The 18258-nt window shown below is 48.0% G+C and overlaps 1 protein-coding gene across 1 annotated transcript in view; it reads left to right on the top strand.

Moving 5' to 3' along the window:
• Positions 1 to 471: 471 nt before the first annotated feature.
• The window catches only part of MYH16 (myosin heavy chain 16), a gene marked incomplete at its 5' end in the record, with an annotated part of 50119 nt that continues 32332 nt past the window's right edge, over positions 472 to 18258 (top strand). The window contains 13 exons of the mRNA XM_084641637.1: positions 472 to 681; positions 1634 to 1777; positions 2302 to 2458; positions 2925 to 2952; positions 7422 to 7518; positions 7747 to 7839; positions 8826 to 8889; positions 11356 to 11454; positions 12114 to 12217; positions 13795 to 13933; positions 14567 to 14835; positions 15377 to 15547; positions 16736 to 16915. Of these exons, the coding sequence (XP_084497763.1) occupies positions 472 to 681; positions 1634 to 1777; positions 2302 to 2458; positions 2925 to 2952; positions 7422 to 7518; positions 7747 to 7839; positions 8826 to 8889; positions 11356 to 11454; positions 12114 to 12217; positions 13795 to 13933; positions 14567 to 14835; positions 15377 to 15547; positions 16736 to 16915 (1755 nt within the window). The remainder of the gene's footprint in view (positions 682 to 1633; positions 1778 to 2301; positions 2459 to 2924; positions 2953 to 7421; positions 7519 to 7746; positions 7840 to 8825; positions 8890 to 11355; positions 11455 to 12113; positions 12218 to 13794; positions 13934 to 14566; positions 14836 to 15376; positions 15548 to 16735; positions 16916 to 18258) is intronic.

Below are 18258 nucleotides of genomic sequence, written 5' to 3'. Positions count from 1 at the left end.
AACTCGAGCTCTGGGACCCTCCCACCTCACAGGGTCCTAGAGCCTGGGCTCCAGGCCGAGCTGGAATGTCTACACCACAATTAAACAACCCCTTCCTTAGCCCCTGAGCCCCGCAAGCCTGAGTCAGCTGGAACAGGCTAGCTGCAGATTTTTAATTGCAGGGTAGACACACCGTTGGGGCTTACAGGGTTTAGGGTAGATGGGAGAATTCATCTCTCCCTTTCTAGCCTCCCTCTTGGTAACAATCCTCCAGTTTGGGGGCAACCCAGTCTCTCACTATGTGCTGTGATGGGGCCCTATTGAATTCACAGGGGGTAACTGTAGCCTGCAGGGGACAGAATAGGGCCCCAGGATTCCCCACTGTGCTCCTTGCCAGATTCTCTGCTCTCCTCCTTTTCACAGCCTTGCAGGAAGCACTGCTCCCCATCACTTTTCCTTCCGGTTTCACCCTCTGCCTGACCCGAAGCCAAGATGCCTGGTGGGTACAAAGGCGAGTGCGGGGACGATGTTGACCCCATGCCGTTCCTGAATCCCCCCGAGAAAGAGAAGCTGGAGGCCATGAACAAGCCCTATGACATCAAGAAGTCGTGCTGGGTCAAGGATGACAAGGAGGGTTTCGTTGCCGGGGAGATCCAGTCTGACAAGGGTGACCAAGTCGTTGTGAAGACTGTGACCAACCAGGTACAGTCGGCTCTGTGAGTTGGATGTGAGAATGACAGCAGCTCCCATGGGGTCACTGTCCTAACACTGCAGCTGCATCACCAGTGTAAGCCTCTAGATTTCAGGGCCTGGTTTCTCCCTCCTCCTTCTATGGAGCAGAGGCTTAAAATCAATGGAAATCCAGGGTATTATCTGGTGAGAGGGGGAAGGAACCAGGCCCAGGAGTTAACTGACCAAATAAGATTAGCCCTGAAGCCAAGTGGTGCGAGTAAGGATTACTCCTGTGAGTAAAGCTTTGCTGGATCAATACACTGTTAGTCTGAAGCCTGTAGCCTCCGGCAGGCTGAAAGTGGCAGTGGCTGCCTGGCAGGGCTTGAAGGAGAGCTTTGCCGTTTGCTTTGCAGCTCTCTCTTTCTGCCCATAGTTTTGTGGGAAGGATGCTCGTTAACAGTCTGAGCATCTTTCACACAAAGCCTCTGAGGTTTGGTCTGATTAGAATGTCCCTGTGCTGGATTGGCAGCCCGGGCGAGTGAAGCCTGCTCTCTCCAGGGCGGGCCCGGCATGGCGAGCACCAATCCACGTGCCCCCCGCCCTGCCCTGCTGACGTGCCTTCGGCCATGACCTGGCCTGAACCGTGCTAGGGCTGGAAGTTCAGTGTCCATGGGCCATGTAGGCCTTGGCCCTCTCTGCAGAGCCAGTCAAAAAGGTGCCGTTGACAATGAGTGCAGGAGGGGTTGAGATATGGCTGGGTGTCCATGGAGACCATCAGACCCATCTCACATAGCATCTGATGGGTGCTCACTGGCCTAACACCTTTCAGTGACTATTGAAAGAGGCTGGATTGAACCCAGGGACCATAGGGCATAAGGCTCTACATCCCATCTGCCAGTTACCTCTAACTCTGGGTCAAATATTCTGATGGAGACAGAATGCAGACCGACCCCACTTACATAGTGCTTCCCTATCTCCCCAGACCCTCACCATGAAGAAGGATGATATCCAGCAGATGAACCCACCGAAGTTCTACCAGGTCAGCGACATGGCCAACATGACCTTTCTGAACGAGGCCAGCGTCTTGGACAACCTACGGCAGCGTTACAGCCACATGAGGATCTATGTGAGTGGAAGGCTCGCAGGGGACAGCTGAGTAGCGTGTGGCAATGAACATGCCAGGCATTAGTGGGTCAGAAATAGTCGCTGACGCCAATTCAGAGGCCCAGATCCAGACCTGAGTTACTTCAGTGTAAATCTGGAGGAACTTTCTTCTTTCTGAGTTCCACTCCATTCAAACCCTCCTCCAGGCCTGCTTGGCTCTCACCTGGTTAAAGCAGATGCATGTCAGGCAGCCTGGATTCTCACGCTCGCTCTGCCTCTGTACGCAATCAGCCAAGTCAAGTCACCGCTCTGTGCCTCAGTTTCCCCATCTGTAAAACCGGGACAATGAATGACAGGTGTTGGAAGCACTCGTTCGTGCTTGTAAAGCCCTTTAGGATCCCTGAGTGCAAGGTGCTAGATGAGTGTCAGGCATTAGAGAGACCTGAAGTATCACCTGAGGTGGCACAATAAACCAGCTCCGTGCTTCCCATTGCAAACTGGTTTTCCTCATGCTGGCTGGTTTGTCTTCTCCTTCTCACCCTCCAGACGTACTCTGGTTTGTTCTGCGTGACCATCAACCCCTACAAGTGGCTGCCAATCTACGGAGCCCGGGTGGTCCAGATGTACAAGGGCAAGAAGCGTACTGAGATGCCCCCTCACCTCTTCTCCATCTCTGACAATGCCTATCATGACATGCTCCAAGGTGAGTGCGAAGGGCAAACCGGCTTCCCTACTCCCCCGGAGCCTCCATCCTTGTTCATCCCAACCACGGCTGCCCCTGGAGATCCCTCTGGGGCGGGGTGAGTTTCCCCCAGCAGTGAAAGTTGCTGCAAAGTTGGGCATCACCTGAGCTTTTGGGGAGGGAGAGACAAGCCAGGTCCCCCGTGCTGAATCCAGGGCTCTGATGCCACAGAGCCCCCCCCATGGAAGGGCTCCTGCAGAGCATGTTCTGAAGATGGCACTTGCCCCTTCCTTGCCAACACCCATGGGTTAGGCTTCCCTGTGTGGATGGAAGAGGAAGGGCACATCTGGGAGCAGAGGGGCAGGGACCAAGGGTGTTATCCCCAAGCCCAGACTATGCACACCCTGCAGGACTGGTGCTTTGTTCCTAGGGGTTTCTGGAGAGCCTCATTAACCCTGGCCTTGTCCTGTTTGTTGTTCCCCCACAGACCGTGAAAACCAGTCTATGCTGATTACGTAAGTATTCCTTGGCAGTCTTCAGCTGGTCATCTCCACTGAGCGAGAGGGGAACAGGGCTCAGGGAGAGGAGGTTGTATTAAGTCTGGGAGGGAAAGTTGTCCGGTGGTTAGAGCAAGGGCTGGCAGTCAGGATACCCCGGTTCTGTTCTTGACGGTCATGGACTAAGGTCCCGATTGTCCTTGGGTGTGTGGGTAGCAAGGGGGACAGGAGCCTTTCCCCACACTTGTGTGCCCTGCGCAAGGACCAGCTGCAAATGCCATCCCTGGGATTGGAAGGGGTGTGTGTGGGGGGGGGGAAATGTTCCCTCGATGCATCCCTGGGGGCTCTTAATTTTTCTGCTGATTCTCTGCAGGTTTAGTAGAGGCAAGATGCACAATCCCCAGCTCCGCCACAGTCTGCCCCCTTGCCATGCACAGATCGGTGAGCTCAGAGTCTCTCTGCAGTGTCCAGGATATAATTCAGCAAACTGAGATGATCCCCGCCATCCCAGCATGGACACTGTAGATATGTAATACCCCAGATTGCCCCCTCATGGCCTGGAATGGCCCTGCAGACACCCTGCCTCAGTTTCCCTCTGAGTTCTGAGAATAATACACTTCTACCCAGAATCTTCAAGAACAATATTACTTACAACACACACACACACACACACACACACACACACACACAACCTTGGGCTAATTTATCAGATTAACCAGCTCCCCCTTTAGATTCAGGGTTTCACAGCCCTCCTTCTTGGGGATCTATGCTTCTGAGTTCGTCCTTTCAGGCTCAGCAGCTCCTCCTTGACTGAGCTTTCAGCCTTCTTTTGAGCACCCACCCAGTCAAATAATCAGTCTCTTGATCCTTCCCAGGTGGGTCTAATAACCCCAAGCCGCTGTCTGCGAGAGAGGGGAGCTTTGCTCCCTTCCCCCCCACTCTACCAGGCTCCAGGTCTCAGACCCTTAAAGGAACAGTGGTCTTGGATGGCCCTATATCTTTCCTCTGCCTCCTCAAGCTACTTCCCTGGGCTGTAAAGGCTGGAAACCTATTAGAGACCCAGGTGCCACCAGCACACAGTATGGGCCATGTGTTGTAAAACTAGGGCAATGATGCAGATTTTGCAAAAATGTAAAACTCCTTCTAATGACTCTTCAGGAAGTATCAACTGTAGGCCTGATTCTCCTCTCGCTTACATTGGCCTTACACCCCTTCCCTGTTCTTGACTTTAATTAAGTTACTCCGATTTTGCCCTGGTGCAAGGGAAAGCAGAATCAGCCCCGGTGAGCTTTCTAAGTGACCATTCATGTCACAGATGTCTTTCCCCAGGGCAACTGCCTTCAATCTTTCCCGGCTCATTCTTGGGAGGGTCAGTCCCTCCAAGAACGGGCTCATGCCTGCAAACACACGCAATAGAAGCAATGACAGGTTTCAAAGTAGCAGCTGTGTTAGTCTGTATCCGCAAAAAGAAAAGGAGGACATGTGAGTTATCCCACCAAAAAGGACAGAGACTTGGTGGGATAACTCATATGACTGGAGTACTGTCATGGATGGTTATAAACTGTTCAGGAAGGACAGGCAAGGCAGAAAAGGTGGGGGAGTAGCACTGTATGTAAGGGAGCAGTATGACTGCTCAGAGCTCCGGTACGAAACTGCAGAAAAACCTGAGTGTCTCTGGATTAAGTTTAGAAGTGTGAGCAACAAGAGTGATGTAGTGGTGGGAGTCTACTATAGACCACCGGACCAGGGGATGAGGTGGATGAGGCTTTCTTCCGGCAGCTCGCAGAAGCTACTAGATCGCATGCCCTGGTTCTCATGGGTGACTTTAATTTTCCTGATATCTGCTGGGAGAGCAGTACAGCGGTGCATAGACAATCCAGGAAGTTTTTGGAAAGTGTAGGGGACAATTTCCTGGTGCAAGTGCTAGAGGAGCCAACTAGGGGGGGAGCTTTTCTTGACCTGCTGCTCACAAACAGGGAAGAATTAGTGGGGGAAGCAAAAGTGGACGGGAATCTGGGAGGCAGTGACCATGAGTTGGTTGAGTTCAGGATCCTGACACAGGGAAGAAAGGTAAGCAGCAGGATACGGACCCTGGACTTCAGGAAAGCAGACTTCGACTCCCTCAGGGAACGGATGGGTAGGATCCCCTGGAGGACTAACATGAAGGGGAAAGGAGTCCAGGAGAGCTGGCTGTATTTCAAGGAATCCCTGTTGAGGTTACAGGGACAAACCACCCCGATGAGTCGAAAGAATAGTAAATATGGCAGGCGACCAGCTTGGCTTAACGGTGAAATCCTAGAGGATCTTAAACATAAAAAAGAAGCTCACAAGAAGTGGAAGGTTGGACATATGACCAGGGAAGAGTATAAAAATATTGCTCGGGCATGTAGGAATGAAATCAGGAGGGCCAAATCGCACCTGGAGCTGCAGCTAGCAAGAGATGTCAAGAGTAACAAGAAGGATTTCTTCAGGTATGTTGGCAACAAGAAGAAAGCCAAGGAAAGTGTGGGCCCCTTACTGAATGAGGGAGGCAACCTAGTGACAGAGGATGTGGAAAAAGCTAATGTGCTCAATGCTTTTTTTGCCTCTGTCTTCACGAACAAGGTCAGCTCCCAGACTGCTGCGCTGGGCATCACAACATGGGGAGTAGATGGTCAGCCCTCTGTGGAGAAAGAGGTGGTTAGGGACTATTTAGAAAAGCTGGACGTGCACAAATCCATGGGGCCGGACGAGTTGCATCTGAGAGTGCTAAAGGAATTGGTGGCTGTGATTGCAGAGCCATTGGCCATTATCTTTGAAAACTCGTGGCGAATGGGGGAAGTCCCAGATGACTGGAAAAAGGCTAATGTAGTGCCAATCTTTAAAAAAGGGAAGAAAGAGGATCCTGGGAATTACAGGCCAGTCAGCCTCACCTCAGTGCCCGGAAAAATCATGGAGCAGGTCCTCAAGGAATCAATCCTGAAGCACTTACATGAGAGGAAAGTGATCAGGAACAGTCAGCATGGATTCACCAAGGGAAGGTCATGCCTGACTAATCTAATCGCCTTCTATGATGAGATTACTGGTTCTGTGTATGAAGGGAAAGCAGTGGATGTATTGTTTCTTGACTTTAGCAAAGCTTTTGACACGGTCTCCCACAGTATTCTTGTCAGCAAGTTAAAGAAGTATGGGCTGGATGAATGCACTATAAGGTGGGGAGAAAGTTGGCTAGATTGTCGGGCTCAATGGGTAGTGATCAATGGCTCCATGTCTAGTTGGCAGCCGGTGTCACGTGGAGTGCCCCAGGGGTCGGTCCTGGGGCCGGTTTTGTTCAATATCTTCATAAATGATCTGGAGGATGGTGTGGATTGCACTCTCAGCAAATTTGCGGATGATACTAAACTGGGAGGAGTGGTTGATATGCTGGAGGGCAGGGATAGGATACAGAGGGACCTAGACAAATTGGAGGATTGGGCCAAAAGAAATCTGATGAGGTTCAATAAGGATAAGTGCAGAGTCCTGCACTTAGGACGGAAGAATCCAATGCACAGCTACAGACTAGGGACCGAATGGCTAGGCAGCAGTTCTGCAGAAAAGGACCTAGGGGTGACAGTGGACGAGAAGCTGGATATGAGTCAGCAGTGTGCCCTTGTTGCCAAGAAGGCCAATGGCATTTTGGGATGTATAAGTAGGGGCATAGCGAGCAGATCGAGGGACGTGATCGTTCCCCTCTATTCGACATTGGTGAGGCCTCATCTGGAGTACTGTGTCCAGTTTTGGGCCCCGCACTACAAGAAGGATGTGGATAAATTGGAAAGAGTCCAGCGAAGGGCAACAAAAATGATTAGGGGTCTGGAATACATGACTTATGAGGAGAGGCTGAGGGAACTGGGATTGTTTAGTCTGCAGAAGAGAAGAATGAGAGGGGATTTGATAGCTGCTTTCAACTACCTGAGAGGTGGTTCCAGAGAGGATGGTTCTAGACTATTCTCAGTGGTAGAAGAGGACAGGACAAGGAGTAATGGTCTCAAGTTGCAGTGGGGGAAGTTTAGGTTGGATATTAGGAAAAACTTCTTCACTAGGAGGGTGGTGAAACACTGGAATGCATTACTGAGGGATGTGGTAGAATCTCCTTCCTTAGAAGTTTTTAAGGTCAGGCTTGACAAAGCCCTGGCTGGGATGATTTAGTTGGGGACTGGTCCTGCTTTGAGCAGGGGGTTGGAATAGATGACCTCCTGAGGTCCCTTCCAACCCTGATATTCTATGGTTCTATGATTCTATGACTTGTGGCACCTTAGAGACTAACCAGTTTATCTGAGCATAAGCTTTCGTGAGCTACAGCTCACTTCATCGGATGCATTCAGTGGAAAATACAGTGGGGAGATTTATATACACAGAGAACATGAAACAATGGGTTGTTATTTCTCTCCTAACACAGAGAGATCATTTCTTATCTGTCGCTTGTTTCTTTTTACCAACACCTTGTTTCTCCTGTTTGTTTTATTTAGCGGAGAATCCGGTGCTGGCAAGACTGAGAACACGAAAAAGGTCATTCAGTACTTTGCCAACATCGGCAGCACGGGCAAGCAGGCTCTTGACGGGAAGGTAAGACGCAGGAACGTGGGCGTACTGTCACAACAGTCTTTCAGCTACCCTTGGGAGTTCCCTGAAACTGTTCTTTAAAGAGCTGCAGGAAATGTTTGCAACCAAACCCCAAAGTCTTTTGTGTTTAGATTCCGAGGCCAGAAGGGACGACTGTGACCATCTAGTGTGATCTCCTGTACAACACAGGTCACAGAATTTCCCCAAAATAATCTGCTTTTCCTTGTGCAGGGATCCCTGGAAGATCAAATCATCCAGGCTAATCCTGTTCTGGAGGCATTTGGAAATGCCAAAACTACCAGGAACAACAATTCCTCGCGTTTTGTAAGTACCAGCCTCTCTCCTGACTCCAGTTTCTTTGGGGGAGGGGAGATACTGCAATGATGCAACCCAAAAGTGTTCACAGAGGAAGAAGCCTCTCTAGGAGTAATGACGATAAAAATAAGAAGGATGTATTTAGTACTTTGCATTTCCAAATGACCACGCACGCATTAATTACCCTGCATTTGCTAACATTCCAAATCAAGCTTCATTGCATCCAGGTTCACTAAAACAGGCACAAAAATAGAAAATCAAACATTGCCAGAAGCTGGGAATGGGCGACAGGGGATGGATCACTTGATGATTACCTGCTCTGTTCATTCCCTCTGGGGCAACTGGCATTGGCCACTGTCAGAAGACAGGATGCTGGGCTAGATGGACCTTTCGATTGACCCAGTATGGCCCTTCTTATGTTCTTATGTACAGTAAGAAATACACATTCATATTAATGATCCACTGTATTAGTGACCCTTAGTGCTTATAGATCCAATTCAAAATGCTTTGCAAATGTTAGCAAATGAACCCACAGAACATTCCTGTGAAATAAGTGAGCATCATTAATTCCTTGTGACTGGGAAATCGAGGCATGGAGATTTTTTTAATTCAGGAAATCTCTGAAGCACGTGCTTACGTCCCCCTGGAAGTCAATTGGGTATATGCTAAAATACTTTCCTGAATCAGGGCCAAAGAGCTTTGTCAAAGTCTCATAGCAGGTGCGTGAGAGTGTTCCTGGCTCCCATTCGTCTGTTGTGTGCACTATACAGCATTGCCTCATGCTGTAATAGAAAAGTTTCTTTAAGCTATATTGAAATATCCAGGAACAAAGGCATTTTTATAGATTTGATCTGTGAAAAGACTAATTGCTTCTCGCTGACTTGCAGATTTGCTCCTGCTGCACGGCCCCTATGATCCCTCAGAATCTCTCAGCTACTCCCTGTTGTTAGACAGATATCGCAATAAACGGCCTCCTCTTTCATTTTCTTATCCAGGGCAAATTTATCCGAATTCACTTCGGTACCACGGGCAAACTGGCTGGGGCTGACATTGAGAGCTGTAAGTAGCCACATTAATTTTGTCATTTACTTCCACCTGGGTCTCATCCAAAGGCCATGGGAATGAATGGCAAAACTCGCATTGACATCAGTGGTCTATGGGTCAGGGTCTATATTGTATGGCCGTTTTCTGCACCAGGGCAAAGCTGGAGTTAATTCTATTAACTTGATTGATTCGCTCTGGTGTAAATGAAACCAGAATCTGGTCTCTGGTGAAAAGACCTGTACCAGTAACTGCTACGGTTACTTGTATTCATCATCATCAGGACAATGGCATGACTGTGGTATACTTAGGATTCTAAAAATAGCTGTCTAGGAATGTGCATTGTTCTTTGTTTGCACACATGCATTTAAAACCAAACTTAGACCCACATATCCCAGCTCTTAATGCATAAAGACCCTGGTGTGTTTCCTGGCTAGGGACTTGGAGAGGGCAGAAGAAAGAGAGAGAGGAAACATATGGACGGTTAGGTTTTTTTTCCCTGGGGGATTCTCTATATCTGCTACTTTCAACTGGTCCCTGCCTTGCAGTTCTCTCTGGAGGTCATAGGTTGCATTCACCTCTTTTTTTTTTTTTAACAAGGAGGTGTAGATTTCCTCCCAGTCAATCAGAACTGCAGCCTAACTGGCTGTTGAGCAATGGAAGGGGCTTCTTTCCCCAACTTCTTCTTTGCAAATGGCTGAATTTCCTGCTTCGGCATCATTTGCATGTTGCAGCCTCAGCTGGTGTGACCAAGAGAGTAAGAGACCAGGAATCAAACGTAAGTCTCCTTCATGTCAATGAGAAACAGCACCATTGGGCCAATGCACATGGGCACAGAACATGACTACAGGGCACAGGGAGTCTTTTCTATGGCCCTTTTTAGAGAGGAAGAGCATCTCAGAGATGATTAGTCGTTTAATCATATATGCAATAGAATCATAGAATCATAGAATATCAGGGTTGGAAGGGACCCCTGAAGGTCATCTAGTCCAACCCCCTGCTCGAAGCAGGACCAATTCCCAGTTAAATCATCCCAGCCAGGGCTTTGTCAAGCCTGACCTTAAAAACCTCTAAGGAAGGAGATTCTACCACCTCCCTAGGTAACGCATTCCAGTGTTTCACCACCCTCTTAGTGAAAAAGTTTTTCCTAATATCCAATCTAAACCTCCCCCACTGCAACTTGAGACCATTACTCCTTGTTCTGTCATCTGCTACCATTGAGAACAGTCTAGAGCCATCCTCTTTGGAACCCCCTTTCAGGTAGTTGAAAGCAGCTATCAAACCCCCCTCATTCTTCTCTTCTGCAGGCTAAACAATCCCAGCTCCCTCAGCCTCTCCTCATAAGTCATGTGTTCTAGACCCCTAATCATTTTTGTTGCCCTTCGCTGGACTCTCTCCAATTTATCCACATCCTTCTTGTAGTGCGGGGCCCAAAACTGGACACAGTACTCCAGATGAGGCCTCACCAATGTCGAATAGAGGGGAACGATCACGTCCCTCGATCTGCTCGCTATGCCCCTACTTATACATTCCAAAATGCCATTGGCCTTCTTGGCAACAAGGGCACACTGCTGACTCATATCCAGCTTCTTGTCCACTGTCACCCCTAGGTCCTTTTCCGCAGAACTGCTGCCTAGCCATTCGGTCCCTAGTCTGTAGCGGTGCATTGGATTCTTCCATCCTAAGTGCAGGACCCTGCACTTATCCTTATTGAACCTCATCAGATTTCTTTTGGCCCAATCCTCCAATTTGTCTAGGTCCCTCTGTATCCTATCCCTCCCCTCCAGCATATCTACCACTCCTCCCAGTTTAGTATCATCCGCAAATTTGCTGAGAGTGCAATCCACACCATCCTCCAGATCATTTATGAAGATATTGAACAAAACCGGCCCCAGGACCGACCCTTGGGGCACTCCACGTGATACCGGCTGCCAACTAGACATGGAGCCATTGATCACTACCCGTTGAGCCCGACAATTTAGCCAGCTTTCTACCCACCTTATAGTGCAAATTGTAAATTGTCAATTATAAATTGACTTTTCATAATATCCTTTGAAATGGAAAGAGCTTTGGGGCAGTTGTGTATCTGGAGATTAGAGCAGGGCTCTGAGAACCAGAAATCCTGGCTTCCTTGGACCCACCACTGACTTATGACCCTGGATAAGTGACTTCATCTCTTGCTTCCATTTCACCCATTTGGAAAATAATTATAATAAAGCTGATCTAACTGGGAATGTTGTGAAACTCATAAAGTTCTTCAAGATCCTCAGCTGAAGGATGCTTTAGGAGTGCAAAGTATTATACTTATTGTTAATGATGGATATAGTGAATGGAGAAGAAATTTGCTTCCAAAGGATACTTACTGTACATGAAATTCTGGCTCCATTGACATCAACAGAGCCAGGATTTCACCCTACACCTTTTACCCATGTCTGCAATCTTAACACAGGCCTGGGTTTACCAATGATCCCCTTTATATTTCAGATCTCCTAGAGAAGTCTCGTGTCATTTCCCAGCAGGCAGCTGAGAGAAGCTATCACATCTTCTACCAGATCCTCTCTAAGAAGAAGCCTGACCTGATTGGTATGGCACTTCTGTGTATATTCACTCTTCTTAACTCAGGCTTCCCTGATATGTCCTCTGTTTCCAGGATGAGAAATCTATTTGCCAAAGCTTTGTTTAGCAGTCGTTAAAGTAGGTTGACTCAAGAAGGTGACCTCTTACTGAAGCAGCTAAGGAGGAGGAGGAACTGTGGGGAGACCAGGCCAGTGAGTGAAGGGGAAGTTGTATTTCCCTTTCTTTAACCCCTGTAACTGACTGGTCTAAGGCGTGCCACGTAAGGTCTCAGCCAGTCTGGTCAGGTTTGGTGCTAAGGTAATGAACATCAGGTGCAAACTGAAGCAATGGATTGCTAGAGCATGGAAATTGCTTATTTCCCTAGACATGGGAAACACATTGAGGCCGAGGTTTTCAATGTTGCCTAAGAGATTTGGGTGTCCAGTTCTCACTAATTTTAATGGGAATGGGGTGTCCACATCCCATAGGAGGTCTGAAAATCTCAGCCCTAAAGGAAGGCTCTTACAAAGTGCTCCATTAGAAGTGGATCCCAGGGAAATGAAACTCCTAATTCCCCTTCCCATCTGAAGAGTTTTCCTTCTCCACCCATAGGTCCACTGCAGGTACTGCTGTGTAACTGCATTGCTATCAGAATATGTAATCACCTCTTGGTTTGCCTTCTGCAGAATCTTTGCTTCTGGTGCCTGATCCCAAGCATTACCACTGGATATGTCAGGGTGTAACTACAGTAGACAACATGGATGATGGGGAAGAGCTGCTTGTCACAGATGTAAGTCTGGAAAAATGAAATGGGGGAAAAAGGTCTGGCTCAACAGGTTGCTCCTCCATGATCTCAGTTCTCTCTAGAAATAAGGAGGCAACTTCTTATTAGTGAGAGTAATTAACTATTGCAGCAACTTACCTAGGGATCTTTTAGATTCCTCATCACTCAGAGATTGGGCTTCTCTACAGGATATCCTCTAGCTCAACCAGAAGTTCTGGGCTGGATTCAGGAGATCCTGGGTGAAATTATATGACCTGTGTCAGTCCAGACATAAAACTAGATTAATTATAATGGTCTTTTATAGCCATAACACCTATGAATCTGTAAACTTTGGTGCACATCATGGGGTAAAGCCTGCTTACCTCACTCACATGCACAGTTTCATTGGACTTCTTGCATGTGGAAGCCTAGCACATTCTGAGCCTTCTTTGATGACTGGTTTCATACAGTTTTCTCAAAGGGCAATCTGGCTTTGGAAAGAGCTTATTAGGAACCTTGCTCCTGATGGGGGTATTACAAGCATTGCTTCAGCTACACAGAGTCCAAACTGTCTTCAGCTGCTGCTGTTATATTGCCACACGACCCTCTAGACGAGCTAGGCTTCCCTCACTGTAAATGAGCTGCTAGCTAGAGCAATAGCTTTAGGTGTAGAATAGTCCTCAGAAACACTGAATTTTCCCACATCTTTGTACAGGCTGTTTTAAGTTCAGTTCTGTTATAGACTCACAAGACGGAGATGGGAAAAGGCCAATTAGGTCATCTAGTCCCTCGCCTTGCTGTTATTATAGGGCTGTTTCCTACAGTTCATTCACCAGTGTTTTGGCCAGGCTAGTTTCGGGTGATAGGATTCCACCACTGCCCTTGGAAGACTGGCTGGTGACCTGGATTTCAGGAAATATTGATAAGGGTTCCAAACGGTCAGGTGTTACTCAGCCACATTCCTCTTTGGTGTGACTCTACCAGAGCCAGTGGAGTTACACGAGAGATGGAAGCAGCTCCTTCTGTCTTCCATCAGGCTCATTGTTTGCATGAGATTCAGGTGTCCACCCAGTGTGGAAGTTCAACCACCCCTTTGTTTATTTGGTACAGAATGATGAAATCGTGGTCTGAATTTGAAAAATGATCTTTTTTTTTTTTTAGTGGCGCTTGGTGTTTTACAGGCTTCACTCCTTGAAAATGAATGGATTTAAATGAAACAGCTGAGATTCTCAGAGCCCTCTGAGGGGATTGCAATGCCCTACTCTCCTGAATTTTAAAAAGGGGGCTTTGAAAATCTCAGCAAATGCATTGGATTTAACTCCTTATGTCATGAGATTGTTCAAATGACTATGCCGAAGGGGCAGATCCTCAACTGGCGTTAAATGGTGGATTAAAGACAATCAGGTTACACTGATGTCCATTGGCTGAGGATCTGTCCCAAATGACTTCCCCGAAATGTTATCTAGAGCTAGTTCGAAGGGACCTCACTAGGCTGATCTTGATGGGCTGTGAAATGGCTTTAGGTTTTTATAGTAAGGAGAAGTCCTCCTGCTTAAGGTGCAGGTTTATATTTCCCTTCTGTGGGTCTCTTTCCCTTCGGCCAGGTGGCCTTTGATGTTCTAGGCTTCTTGCCAGAAGAGAAGCTTGGAATTTACAAGCTGACCGGAGGCATCATGCACTTTGGCAACATGAAGTTCAGGCAGAAGGCAAGAGAGGAGCAGGCGGACGTAGACACCACCGAGGGTAGGCTGGGGTCACTGCATTGGGTCAAAGTACGCCCAGGAAATCTACACCCAACCTGAGAATGGATTGTTTTACTCTGCCAGTTCACTGACGTCCCAGAAAAGCTACCCAAACCCAAGCATGTTTCCAAAGGATAAAAATGACCTTAAACAACCAACTGCATCTGAATCTTTAAAGGGAGCAGGTGTGCTACCGGGAGCTGCCCTTCACCACTCCAAAGGGGTGTCAGGCCTAGACAGGTGATTGAGCATTCAGCAAAAGGCTTGATTGTTCCTCATAGACATCACCCTGCATTGCAGCTAGTATGGAGTCCTGGGGGAGTGGGCAGACAGAATGTCTCCTGGAGGACAAAGGCAGAGCACCCTCTGCTGCGTCTCTTTCTTGACTGTGCTCTACTCCCTCAACTCCAATATGGCTGGCCAGCTCCGCTGGCCACTGTGTGTGAGGGGACAAAACTATGGCCCCTCTGCACTCCTTGGGGAGTGCTGTGCTGTAGCGGTGAAGCAGTCTCTGTCTCCCCAGAGTGCAGAACACATAACCCCTTTCCGGAATATGCAAAAAGACACAAACAGGAGATCAAGCAACATTATTCCTCCCTTTAAGATTAACTAGGTTCCTCCTGTCCTTCAACAGTGGCTGACAAAGTTGCCCACCTCATGGGTCTCAACTCCGGAGAGCTCCAGAAGGGCATCACCAGGCCCCGGGTGAAAGTGGGCAATGAGTTTGTGCAGAAGGGGCAGAACATGGAACAGTGCTATAACTCCGTCGGCGCCCTGGGCAAGGCTACCTATGACAAAATGTTCAAGTGGATGGTGGTCAGAATCAACAAGACCTTAGACACCAAGATGCAGAGACAATTCTTCATCGGGGTACTGGACATCGCAGGCTTTGAGATCTTTGAGGTACACAAAGCAAGAGAACCTCTCTCTGAAGTGGGACCCCTCTGTGAAAATATTCCCTTATCATCCTGCCCCCCTCCAAAATGTTAACTTCAGTATCCATGCACATGCCGGCATAGTCAGTCATCATCCAGTGGGATGGGTCACTAAATCAAGGGCACCAAACCGAGGTCCATACCTTGGCAGAAAACAATCAGAGAGCATGTGGGGGTTAAAAAATGAGCAAATGACCACAGTGGATCCCTCAGTTGCAGGAACCCAGCAATCAGGCGGCTTTGCATCAGGGAAAGAAAGGTGCATGTTGTTCCCCTTTCGGTTACCTAAGGCCGAATTCTGATCTCATTTCCACCACTGAGGGAATCTGAAATATCTCTGAAGTCAGTAGGGTTGCTCTAGACTTGCTCTGGAATAACGGAGATCAGAACGTGTCCCCGGGAGTGGATACGTTGCTTCTTGCCCAGCAGCTGTGTTGTATTTGCAGCCTCTGGGGCTACATTTCAAAGGCTGATTAGTTTATGCATTGCTTCCCCCCATCTCTCTGCAGTTCAACAGCTTTGAGCAGCTGTGCATCAACTTCACCAACGAGAAGCTGCAGCAGTTCTTCAACCACCACATGTTTGTGCTGGAGCAGGAGGAGTACAAGAGAGAGGGCATTGTGTGGGAGTTCATTGACTTTGGCATGGATCTACAGGCTTGCATTGATCTCCTGGAAAAGGTAACTGTCCCTGCCCTGAAGGAGAGGCGCGTGGAGAGAATGAGCTAGAACAGATGCAGAGAAGGGCTACTAGGATGGTTAGAGGAATGGAGAACTTACCTCCAAGAGGAGACATACAGAGCTCGGCTTGTTTAGCCTAACCAAACAAAGGCTGAGGGGAGCTATGGCTGGTCTCTATAAATACACCAGAGGGATAAGCACCAGGGAGGGAGAAGAGTTATTTCAGTTAAGAGCCAATGTTGGCAAAAGAACAAATGGATATAAACTGGCCATCAACAAGTTTAGGCTTGAAATTAAATAAAGGTTTCTAACCATAGGAAGAGTGAAGTTCTGAAACAGCCTCCCCAGGGGAGCTGCCTTCCACGACTGAGCTTGCTAAGTTTATGCAGGGGACGGTATGATGAGACTGCCCACAATGGCATGTGGCCAGTCAGTGACTGCTAGCAGCAAATATCGCCAATGGCCAGAGATGGGACACTCGATGGGGAGGGATCTGAGCTACTACAGTGAATTCTTTCCAGGGGTCTGGCTGGTGGGTTTCACCAACATGCTCAGGGTCTAACTGATCACGATACTTGGGGTAAGGAAGGAATTTTCCCCACGGTCAGATTGGCAGAGACTCTGGGCTTTTTTCGCCTTCCTCTGCAACGTGGGGCATGGGTCTCTTGGTGGTTTGACTAGAGTAAATGGTGGACTCTCAGTAACTTGAAGTCTTTAAATCAGGGGTAGTCAATTACTTTTTGTCAAGGTCCAAATTTCTTGGTCAAGGTATAGTCAAGATCCAGACACCGGAGAAAATAATAATAATAAATAAAATAACAATCATGATAATAATAAGTACATAAAAAAAAAAGATTTTGGGGTCCGTTCAAAAGTGTCTGGCAGTCTGGATTTGGGCCGCGGTCTGCTTACTGACTACCTCTTCATGATTTGAGGACTTTAGTAACTCCGCCAGAGGTTAGGGGTCTATTTCAGGAGTGGGTGAGGTTTTGTGGCCTGCGATGTGCAGGAAGTCAGACTAGATGATCACGAGTCTACTCAGCTGCACATAATTACATGACTAGATAATAATCTAGCTGTAAGTGGCAAACTCAAATCAGAGGTGAAGCTGCCCCTGCTCATCACTGAGATGGCAGTAATGGGCTTCTCTCATCTGCTTCTACCTTGTGATCCTCTTTCTTCCCCCAGCCCATGGGCATCTTCTCTATCCTGGAAGAGCAGTGTGTGTTCCCGAAGGCCACGGATGCTACTTTCAAGGCTGCCCTCTATGACAACCACCTAGGCAAATCATCCAACTTCCTGAAACCCAAGGGAGGCAGGGGCAAAGGGCCTGAAGCCCACTTTGAGCTTGTGCACTATGCTGGCACGGTACGTCCCGAACAATGTTATTTTTGTTGGCAAATCATCCATGTAGATCCGGCTACCTGCATGGGCCTGACCCTGCACTCACTGAAGTTAACGATGAAACTCCCACTGACTTTCAGTGGAAATGGAACCAGGACTGCACTGCAAACTCAGGCCTGTTAGACCCATGCCTGAGCGCTCGGTGTTTCCAAGCCCATGTTTCAGCATCCACATAGCACTGGGTAAGGCACCAATCATGTCATGCTTTCAAGGCATTTGACATATCACAGCACAATGTGCCTTTATGGGCCAAATTCCCTGCTGGGATAAACTGGTGGAGCTCTGCTGACTTCAATAAAGTAGCACCAACTTACCCCAGCAGGGAATTTAGTCCTACAGTGTCTCATTGAAATGCATCTCAAAATGCTTTATAACAACAACAACAGAGATAAATCACAATCTAAAACTTCAGCTGGGCAAATGTATGATCAATGACTCGACAGTAGCTCACTTTAGTGGATTATGAGTAGCAAGTCAATTGCATCTGTCAGGCATGGTCTATGTATACTTGGTCCTACTTCAGCGTGGGTGGGATTGAGTAGGTGAGCTCTCCATCCCTTCCAGCCCCGCATTTTTATGATTTTTATTATCAGAGGGGTAGCCGTGTTAGTCTGGATCTGTAAAAGCGGCAAAGAGTCCTCTGGCACCTTACAGACTAACAGACATATTGGAGCATAAGCTTTAGTGGGTGAATACCCACTTCATCTCAGGTGATATGATTTCTATGACACTTCAACACACAAGGCTCAGCTCTGATCAAAAATTAAATCCTTAAAAAAATTCTGCAAACCATCTCCTCCCCCCAGTACCAGGACTTTGTTTCCGGGAGCACAAAGGCTCACAGGACAGTTACTAGGATCGCAAATCAGCCAAGGGGTTAAATTAATTTTTGCTTGTTTCTCAAATGCTGCCAGAAGAGCCGGAGTCCTGAGGTTCGCTGCCGCTTGTCTAGTCTTTCATGGAGACTGTGCCAACGCCTAGCTGCAGGAACAGTCTTTATGCATCTAACCAAACTCTGCCCGTTATTCATGCACGCGACCGCACAGACATTCTGACAAAACATGATCACAGCATGAATCACAAGAGCTTTCTGTATCTTATTTACATTTAGCAGCTATTGCCATTCCCGGGTCACACATGGGCATTTGCCATTGACATTTGTGTTAGACTATGCCACGCTAAGTTCAGATGACACCAGTGGACGGGCCATATTGTCCCCTCTGTCTGTGGCTCCAGGTGAATGTATATTAGGGAAATGTCTAACCTCTGCCTGCAACAGGCCCCCCTCCTCAAAGCCTGTCAAAGCT

The sequence above is a fragment of the Lepidochelys olivacea genome (assembly GCF_965140295.1).
Source record: "Lepidochelys olivacea isolate rLepOli2 genome assembly, chromosome: 10".
Lineage (NCBI taxonomy): Eukaryota > Metazoa > Chordata > Testudines > Cheloniidae > Lepidochelys > Lepidochelys olivacea.
The sequence above is the reverse complement of the archived record's forward strand: the minus strand, read 5'-3'. Positions and strand labels throughout refer to the sequence as shown.